At 44.0% G+C, this 10591-nt stretch overlaps 1 protein-coding gene across 2 annotated transcripts in view; it reads left to right on the top strand.

Annotated features, from left to right (window-relative positions):
- The first annotated feature begins 19 nt into the window (after positions 1–19).
- The window catches only part of VTI1A (vesicle transport through interaction with t-SNAREs 1A), a 334815-nt gene continuing 324243 nt past the window's right edge, over positions 20–10591 (top strand). For both annotated transcript variants that reach the window (XM_045025204.1, XM_045025205.1), the window contains exons 1-2: positions 20–223; positions 9674–9732. In XM_045025204.1, the coding sequence (XP_044881139.1) occupies positions 130–223; positions 9674–9732 (153 nt within the window). In that variant the 5' untranslated portion in view covers positions 20–129. The remainder of the gene's footprint in view (positions 224–9673; positions 9733–10591) is intronic.

Here is a 10591-nt window from a genome sequence, read left to right as displayed (position 1 = left end):
TGTCGGGGGTTGCCGTTTCCGGGAGGGACGCTTTTGGCTGCGGCGCAACGCGGAAGCGTCTTGGCCGAGCGCAGCTGAGGCCGGCTTCTCTTGAGCGCCGCCGTCCCCGGCCCGCACCCTGCCGCTGCCATGGCCTCCGATTTCGAGGGCTTCGAGCAGGACTTCGCGGTGCTGACAGCGGAGATCACGGGCAGGATCGGGAAGGTGCCCAAGCTGCTGGGTGGTGAGTGAGGGGGGCGCGGCGCGGGGCTGGGCGTGTGCGGGAGGCGAGGAGGCGGGGAGGGACCCAGCGTCCGTGCTACTCTCAGCCCCTACGGCAAGGGCCGGGCAGGCATCCCGGGCACCTCGTTCTCTGTAGGTTGCTGAGAGGCTCTGGGGCTCCTGCCCGGGGGAGGCGCCGGCCGCCATCCACCGCGCGCAGGGACGCGGGGTTTGTAGCAGGACCTGCCCCAGGGCTGCATTGGAGCGTCCGCCGTTCCCTGTCAGACCGTAGCTACTGAGGGTCTGACAAACCTGAACCATTTTCTCCTTTGGTGGGGGGAGGTCTGAGCAGCAGCAGCAGCAGCAGCGGATGCCCTGGGACGCTGCCTGCAGGCTCAGGAAGGGGGCAGTAGCTCCGTTCGCACTCTGGTCACAAGTGGAAACCATGGACGCACATATTTTTAAAAGCCAGCAGACGGGACCATTGAGAGGATCATTTGATCTTCTCCATAACGGGCCATAACTTTCTGGCTGATCTACAGCATGTTGTTTAAAAAGACATTGCTCTGTGGTTGTACAGTATCTAGCGCAATAAGGCCCTAGTCTGTGATTGGATGCTATGCAGATGCTACCATAGTACAGGAAATTGCTTTGATTTTTGTAATTTCGTAACATCATTGGAGAATGGCTGGATAAATACATTAATGTTCTTAGCATAATGTCAGTTGTTCAACTAAAAAGAATACAAAAAGATGAGGAGTGATACATGTGAGGTGGTGTGCTTCAGAAGGCTTTTGGGAAAGACTGCTAATGGCCCTCTCCCCCACTCTGAAAGCAAGAGGGTGGGAGGGGAGTAGTAGTGCTGCTTCTGCATAATACAAATTTCCTTTATATGGCAGAGCTCCTGAATCCTGCTGACCTCCTTGTTTCCTTCTGCTGCACGAGATGGACCTGCTAGAAGCTTCCCTTTGAATTGATTTGAATAGGAGAACTTCTGGTTAATTTTTTTTCCAACATTCAAGAATTTAGCAGATGTTGGGATACTATTGATTCGTTTAGAAGGATGATTCAACGAACAGTCCTTATTGTCACAATACATAAGTGGGAACTTAACCAAGGCTGTGTGGTATTACAGAACCAACAAGCCAAAGGAACAAAAGACGTCTTGAGGAAGAAATGTCTTCTGTGAAAGCAAATAGCATTAGAAAAGCCAAGAAAAATTCGATAAGGGGAGTGATTTCTAAATAGATTTTCTGTGAAGCTCCAGCAGGTCTTAAGGAAATGAAGCTGATAGCTTCACGAGTTTTATTAATGTTCCTTAGTGTCTGAGAACTCTGTCCCTCCAAGGGTATGAATCAAAAGTATATTAATAACAGTTTGACTGCTTGAGCCAAAGGAGAATATCCCCTGACTGGTGATGCTTTTCTAGAACTCTAACATCTAGGTGCTAAAACTGTTACATGCTTTCAACACTGTCTCTTGTCTGAATTCTAATACTTTCCCCTGGCATGCTATATATTTGTAGGCAAATAGTCTCTCAACCTCTTCTTCAGTTTTCTTTGGGTGTGTTTTTTTCTTTTGTATTAAATGAAAGAGGGAATCCTGCTTGCCTCCTTTACTTGAGTGTTGTAAGCATTAATTATTTCAGGACTTGAAAAATCTTTTTACCTATTTGCTAGTTATGGGGGGAAGGGAGGGCCTAATCTGTCATTTTTGGCAGGACTCAAACTTTAATTTAAAAACTTTTAAAAAATGGTAGTACTTAAGCTTGTGAAGACTACTTCGCACCTGTAAACTGTTTCTGCATTATTTTCCTGAGCCTGCAGACAGACAACCCTCTTTCTTATAGATGTGATGCCTTTGCAGGGCTATGATGGTGATAGGTGCATCATAAGAATTTGAGAGAACTGAATAAGATGGGAGTAAAATGTGATTAAAACATGTATTACTACGCAGATACAATTCTGAATACATTCAGAAAGCAGATTTCTTCTTTAGTCACTTGTCAGGGTAAAACTGCATTTTAAAATGATTTTGTCATTTATGTATTCTTTCTATTTGAACAACTGACATTATACCAGGAAGATTAATGTATTTCTCCAGCCATTCGCCAGTGACATTATAAAATTACAAAAATCAAAGAAACTTCTGGTTCAAATTAAAATTTTCTTGGTGAAATAGTACTGTTAATCCTCTGTCATTAATTTTAGATTATAAATATTATTGGAAAACCTATTTAAAATCTTTTAGCAGTTACTATGCTTTTAATAGTTATTATACTTTTATTAGTAAACAGTAATGAAGAAGTTAGCAATTGGCTTTCACCAATCAGCTTGCTCTCTAACAAAAGTTAAATGGAGACCATTATATTGGTTGAGAAATGTCTCTAATCTTGTATATTTAAATTCTTTTGATGTCACTTTCATTTTCTATGTAAATGTCTTGTATGCATTGTGAGATCCTTATAATGGTGCTGATTGTGTGTGCACAGAAATGAGATACAGTTGATTTTTATCCGCATGTGGTTGGCAGTGGAGGCAATAGACATCTTGCCAGCATCATTTTCAAACTGAATTTCAAAAAAAAATAATTTTTTTTTCTCAAACTGCTGTCAGGGAGCACGAAGAAAGCACTGCTGAAGATGATGATTCTGACCATCATCAATACAAACAGGGTGCTCCAGATGTATTGGAATTCGGGCAGGTTGGTGGCTTTGGAGGAGATGTCATCGCAGGAACCACCATGATGCTGTGCAGATCCTGATGGAGAAGCAAGAAGATGAAAGCTAGCAATGACTTCTACCTGACTTTTTCCTGAATTGGCTTTAGTCAGCAGAGCATCACTTCAGGGCTCAGCCAGCCTGTACTGACTGGTGAGACAGGACACTGTTGCAGACTTGTGTTGACCAGCAGTGGCTGCAGAACTTTAGGATGCAGAGGGCTGCTTTTCTGGCAAACTTATCCTCGATTTGCAATGCTGGATCACCTTCTCAGTGTGGAACGGCATGTGGCCATCACCTTCTGGAAGCCTCAACGCCCCTGATTGCTGGTGGTCAGAAGCTGACCAATTTGGTGTTGGTAAAGCTACTGCTGGTATTGTAGTAAAAGAAGTGTATGCTGTTAAGAGGATGCTGTTATCCTGGATAATAAACCTTGGGGATTATTGATGACTTTGAACACTTGTGGTTTCCATATTACATAGGGGCCATTGATGAGAGCCACATGCCTGTTTGTGTCTGTGACCCCTCTGCCAGGCATTGGAATTAATCAACAGAAAGAGGAAGTTATCCTTGATTATACAAGGCCTTCTTGGTCATTATGGCAGGCTTGTTAACCATAATGTGTCATGGTCTGGAAAGTGCCGCTGTGCCAGGATCTTTAGAAAACTTACCTATTTTTTGTAATGAAATGACTTTTTTTTCTTCCAAAACTACTATGGACATTAATGGTATTGTAATTCTATCTGTTATGCTGGGAGACCCAACTCACTCTTTGCTTCCATGGTTTGTTAATCCTTTTACTGGACGCTTGAATAGAGAAAAGAGCTGCTTAACTATACCCTGAGTAGCTGCAGAATGACTGGAGTATGCATTTGGAAGACTGAAAGGAAGGTGAAAGTGACTCATGACAAGGCAGGATGCTTCAGAGAAAGATCTGCCTTTTGCACAATGCACAACGGCTATGAGAGCAAGGAAGAGCCTCTCCAAAGGGGGTAGGAAGTGGCGAGACATTCAGAACATTATGAACAGCTGGAATGGAAGGGAAACACTATGTATATGTGTTGCACTCAGAAGTCAGCAATATCTTGTAACGTGTGCACCAAACTAGACTACTATCTTTACCTAAACTTCTCATTCTAATACTGCTGATCAGTGCAAAGTGCTTTATGAAATAAATAGGATTTTTCAGCTTCAATGGATGTACTACAGCGGATTTAATAATGTTATGTCCTGCAACTAGTGAGTGCTTGAGATGCCTTTTGGAACACTTGCAACCACAATGCCGTATAGAATCTATGCAATATGAAATGACTCTAATCTCAAATGCCCAGTCTACCTCGGTTAACTTCACATGTATTAAAATCTAACAAAGCTCAAGGTCATGATCAAACTGTGGACTTAAGTGCATTTTTTTTTTACAGGTATATTTCTTGCTATGTTTTTGGCTACAATAAAACTGCACTGGTGTAATGTGTATATTTTTGTTCTTTGTTTGGTTACCATCTAGCTCAGCTCTAGAAGGATAGGCACAGGTGGCTGAGGAGTAGGGATAGGAAACATCAAGGTGCCTGGGGCAGGGAAGTGACAGTGCCCTTTTCCGTAAGCACCGGATTAAATATATTTGGGTGGCAGACAGGGTGAGGGGGGAAGGTTACTTTTCATTCTCCAGCTTGGCACCGTTTTGAGCATGTTGTGGGGGCTAGAGAAAAGCAGGGTGAGCAGAGGATGGAAGGTGTTGCCTAGGGGTGGAATGTGACTTCCCTGTGTTGTAAAATCCACCAGACACAGTGGTGTGCAGCCAGTCCCTGGAAGAAAAAGACACTTTAGAGGGGCTATGGAAACCCAGAGGACAGATAATTGTGGCATAACCCACTACGTTTTCCCTACCCAGCGTTGTCTGGTGTGGTTTTTTTTTTTTTTTTTGGTCTGGGTCTTATGAGGTATCTTATGCCCCAGTTATTTTACTATCTGAGCACCTCACAATCTCTTCAGTGTATTTATCCTCACCCTTGTGAAGTAAGAAAGTGATTTTTTTTTTTTTTTTTTACAGATGGGGAGCTGAGGCACAAAGTGACTTAGGGAACATGGACGCAGCAAAAAATGACCAGTCTCAGAGCCCGTCTCAGCAGTCTTGGGATGGGGCTGCAGGGCTAAAAATAGCAGTGTAGATATTCAGGCTCGAACTGGAGCCTGGGCTCCAATACCCTTTCCTTTATTGAGTTTCAGAGCCCAGGCTCTAGCCTGAGTCCAAACATCTACACTGCTATTTTTAGCCCCACAGCATGAACCCAGGTCCATTGACCTGGGCTCTGAGACTTGCTGCCCAGGTCTTTTTTTGGGGTGTGGAGGATACCCTAAGTGACTTGCCCAAAGTCATGCAGGAAGTCTGTAGTGGAGCAGAAACTGAATCCAGGTCTTCTCAGTTGCAGGCTAGCACCCTAACCACTGGGACAGCCTTCCTCTTATCCCTCCATGTCTCTGACTGGGTCGTCACTGGCTTCTCCAGCTGGTTTTGAGGCATACTGAAGAGATCTTGGCTGTCCAGGGTCATTTGCGCCTGGTCAGGGCCTGTGATTGTCTGTATGGTTTTTTTTTTGAAAAGTTTCTGCCTCATCACAGGACATCGTCAAACTGTCCAAAATTTACTGGGATTCTGTGATGGCATCTCAGGCAAAAATCAGGTCCAGCTCCTCAGATTATGCACATGTGCTAGGAATGTTACTGGAGGTCTTGTGTTTGTCTTTGGTTACTTTGCAATTCTTCCACAGCTTTTTGGCTATCCCTGATGTGTGTTCTGGGAACACCCATTCTCCAGCATTTGCTCTAATGGTAGATCTTTGCTTTCTGGCAGCTACTGGAAAGATGAGACTGAATTTGCTCCTCTCCCCAGAGGGCAAGGAATTCAAGGCTCTCCTGATGGGACCATGAGGAAGTGGTGTCTGTGACCTTGACATGAGTTAGAATTGCAAACAAAGTGGGTTGAGGGGTGTCTCCAGTCAAGATGAACCTGGAGCAGAGGAAGATGCACAGGTAACCAGATAGAGTAACAATCCAGATGTGAAGTAATGCAGAGTGAACCAATAATGGAAGGGATACCTGAAGTGATATAGTTCACTCAAACTGGGGATGCTTCCCCATGACCCTTATAGTAGTATAACTCATTCTGAAATAGTTGTCACTTCCAAATTGGATTAATTATATGTAGTGGGATAAAAATCAAGATGAAGTGAGAAAAGATAATTTGTGAACGCAAGGCAATTCACGCTGAAAAAAATAAAGCTATATGGTAAAAACTTTTATTAACAAAAAGCCTCAGACATCACTGTAAAGAGGAAACGTTGGAGTTATGCTTTTTTCATCTGCTATGTTAATTAGTATAAAATAAAATAAAGTGGTTAAGGACATTGAGGTCAATGGTAATTGGGACAAAATACAACATGGTTTTACAAAAGGTAGATCGTGCCAAACCGACCTGATCTCCTTCTTTGAGAAGGTAACAGATTTTTTTAGACAAAGGAGAAACAGTGGATCTAATTTACCTCGATTTTAGTAAGGCATTTGATACGGTTCCACATGGGGAATTATTAGTTACATTGGAAAAGATGGGGATCAATATGAAAATTGAAAGGTGGATAAGGAACTGGTTAAAGGGGAGACTACAACGGGTCATACTGAAAGGTGAACTGTCAGGCTGGGAGGAGGCTACTAGTGGAGTTCCTCAGGGGTTGGTTTTGGTTTAATATTTAGTTGAACTCTGGGGGAATTTGGTCAGTAAGTGCTGGAAATGTGATGGAAAAACTTTTGCTTGCCTTTTCTTGAAGTGAGGGGACCCTGGTTTTAGTCCCAGTCTTGTACTAATGCACCCCTGTATTCACACCCTGTACACTACTGTAATAAACTTTGTACAAGGCATGTCATGTGAGGCATCTTTGAAAACTTGTAACGTGCTAATCAGTAAGGCTACATTTTAGTCATGGGTATTTTTAGTAATGATTTTTAGTACAAGTCATGGACAGGTCACGGGCAGTAAACAAAAATTCAAAGCCCGTGACCTGCCCATGACTTGTACTATATACCCCTGACTAAATCTTGGCCGGAGGGCGGCCCAGGGAGGGTGCTGCGAGTGCTTGGGGGAGTGGTGTCTCGTGATCGGGATGGGGGGCATTGGCGTGTGGCCCAGGACCCCTGCTGGTGCTAGGGGTGGGGGGCAGGAGGCGGTCAGCGGGGCTGTCAGGGTCCCTGCCTGGCTCTGCGCCTCCCCAGAAGTGGCGACATCCTCCTCCCTCAGCTCCTAGGCGAAGGCGTGGCCACCTCTGCCTTGAGCCCTGGCTTTGCAGCTCCCATTTGCCAAGAATCATGGCCAATTGGAGCTGAGGGGTGGTGCCTGCAGGCGGAGGCAATGTGTCGAGCCCTCGGCTGCGCCCCTACCTAGGAGCCGTGGGATGTTGCTGCTTCCAGGGAGGTGCCCCTCCACCTGAGGTAAATGCTGCCCAGAGCCCTCTCTCCTGTGCCCCAGCCCTGAGCCCCCTCCCACATCCAACCTCCTGCTGCTGTTGTGGGAGGGGGAACACGGTGGCCCAAGACTGCTCCAGCAGCGGCTGGTGCGGCTGACCCAGGGGCTCAGGGATCCCCTGAGCCAGCCACACCAGCCACTGCGGAAGTCACTGAGGTCCTGGAAAGTCACAGAATCCGTGACAAACTCAGTCTTACTAATCAATAAAATGCACGTAGCACCATCATGTATAAAGTTATGAACTGTGATGCTGTGTATAAGAAAGCTGACAATTTATATCACTGTTATATAATTTCCATAAATCTTATACAAAGGATATCATGTCAGGTGTCAATGGAAAAGTTATGTTTTGCTAAGCATGATTATACTGTTTATAGGCATGTTTCATCTTTGTATCTGAAGTTTATGAATATTGGCTATGTCCTTGTATTTTAAACCTGTGTTTGTTTTCCTGGATGACACCCTCTAGATACATTTACATCACATCTAGACAGCTATGTATTGATGGCCCATGAAGGACACTCAGCTCTGACAATGGGCCATAGAAGAAACTCATCCCGCCCAGATATCTTTTCCTGAGGATGCCTCAGACAGTAAGGGGCCAATAGCCACCCACTGTGATTCATATGCTCATGTGACCCTGGACTCCATCTTGGGCCAGTAACTTTCCACACGTAAGGGCTATGGGCTTCATTTGGGACAGTACATTTCCATGCACATGGCAGAGGATATAAAGACACCTGAGACATCTCCATGTTGCCTCTTTTTCCTGCCCTAATTGTGTGGACTATGGATTTACAACTAAAAGGAGCATTTTGAACTATAGACTGAAGACATTGCAATCTTTTGGAAGTTACCACAGAGACTTTACAAGCCAGCTGTCTATTCCATCACTGCTTCAAACCTGATATACATACAAATGATTGCAAAGTCCTTATATGATCTGTTAACCATTTATAACTCCCTTCTTTTCTTTTATTAATAAATATTTAGTTGGAGTTTGGTCAGTAAGTGCTGGAAATGTGATGAAAAACTTTTGCTTGAATGTAATATACTGTAATTTTTTAAGTTAGGCACTAAAAGCATTTTATCTTTATTTTCTTGTAATCATTTCTGAATTTTATGCCTCATTGCTTGTACTCACTTAAAATCTATCTCTTTTTGTAATGAATAAACTTGTTTTATTGTTTCATCTAATCCAGTGTGTTTAAATTGAAGTGTCTGGGTAACTCCATGTAGGGTGGTAAATTGTGTGTATATTATTATCTTTAAAGGAATAACGGGCTTCGTATATTTGGACTGTCCAGGAGAGGGCTGGGCAGTATATAACATACATTTCTGGGGGGGGAAATCTGAGATTGGGCGAGTGTTGGGGTCACCTGGCAGTATGATGAGGCTGGTGAGAGCCAGAGTGTAACCCAAGTGTAGTTGGCAGGCGACAGCTACACACAGACACTCCGGGTGTGATTTGCATGCTAGAAGGCTGTTTGTGAGTGATCCTGGTGGGAGCTAGTACCAGCAAGGTATTATAAGCAGTGGTGAGCTGGAGCAGGTTCCCACCGGTTCTCAAGAACCGGTTGCTAAAATTACACCTCCGTGGAGAACTGGTTGTTAAAGGGCCAGAGGGTGGGCAAAGAACTCCGGTCCGCGGGCCAGACCATCCTGTTGCTCCCAGGAATCCCAGCTGGGGAGGCTGAGGCTCCCCCGGCCCTTCCCCTGCTTCCCCCCAGCTGCAGCGGGGCCAGCCGCCGGCACCAGCTGGGCAGCTCAGCTGAGCTCTGGAGTCATCCTGCTGCCACTTTTTGAATGGCCCAGCAAGGTGTGTGTGGGGGCTGCTGCAAGCTCCAGGGCTGGCCAGAGGGGAGGGGAGGGGAGGGGAGGGGGCAAGTGGGGCAATTGACCCAGGCCCTGCAGGGGCCCCCGGCCCCACGAGGATCTCTCCCCCGACCCCTCCCCCCGCTTAAATCAGAACTTTTTATAGGGAACCAGTTGTTAAGATTTTGGCAGCTCATCACTGATTATAAGGCACTCAAGGTTGCAGGGCAGGAGTGACACAGCCCCTCACTGATCTGGATTGCACCTCAGTATGTCACAATTATATACTAATTTTACACCAAAAAGAATCCTTTGTGTCAGATACTAAGAACTAGCACAGATAAGCTTTTTCTAAAATTGTATATGTGACTTTTCTTTGCTGGGAAGAGCAAAATTTTATTTCTCTCTTCATAATTCTATTTTAGATGAGAAGAAGCTGATGGTTGCAAATGTGGAGAAACAGCTAGAAGAAGCAAGAGAACTGGTACGTCACAGAATTTCAAATGTTATATGAAAATTCCTGTGAAACAAATAAATGAAAGTACCATTAGTGTAATATTCAGCATATATTCAGAAATAATGTCCTGCCCATAGTAATGTGAGACTCTTATTAGAATATGAAACACAAGCAGGAAATGTCTCAAACATTACAATCTTCTGTTAAGTAACATATTCTCTGTACCTTTGTAGTAGACTTTTAGGGGCTTTGAGGTATGTGTTTAGAAATCTGTGTGTGGTAACTTTAAAAATAACATTTGTATTTCTGTAATGCCTTAACATTAGAAGATCTTAAAGTGCTCTAGAAACCCTAATTAATATGACCTGCCTAATACTCTTGTGAAGTAGGTATTGGGTAAATTGAGGCACAGAGCTGTTAAGTGAGATGCCCTATATCTTACTGGGATTTGGTGGTAGTACTGGATATTGATCCTAGAAGAAATTGTCTAGATATTGGATATACTTTGTTCAAAGTGTTCTACAGAGACACCACATTCCAATAAACAGCTGTGGGGTTTTATAGTATTCTCACTATCAACAGTCATATTTCTTTTGTTAAAAAATAGTGCAGAAATTATAAGAAGGAAAAATATAGGTGCTAAAACATTAAATAATGGATTTCAGGTGGTAAATATCTTGATACCTGGCTTGGGTGTGCCCAGAATTTCAGGGCAGTTATTTATTGTATGTATTCATGCAGCAAGTTATGCAAGAGGAGTATGTGTGTGGGAGAGAGGAAACGCTGCTTGTAATAACATCCATGGATGGTAGGCAGTATAAGAGTGAAAATTCTTTTTCTAATGTTTGTTAAATTTATATCAACGTGAGGAATGTAATCTTAGCCT

This window comes from Mauremys mutica, chromosome 7 (genome assembly GCF_020497125.1).
Source record: "Mauremys mutica isolate MM-2020 ecotype Southern chromosome 7, ASM2049712v1, whole genome shotgun sequence".
NCBI classification, from domain to species: Eukaryota; Metazoa; Chordata; order Testudines; family Geoemydidae; genus Mauremys; species Mauremys mutica.
The sequence above is the reverse complement of the archived record's forward strand: the minus strand, read 5'-3'. Positions and strand labels throughout refer to the sequence as shown.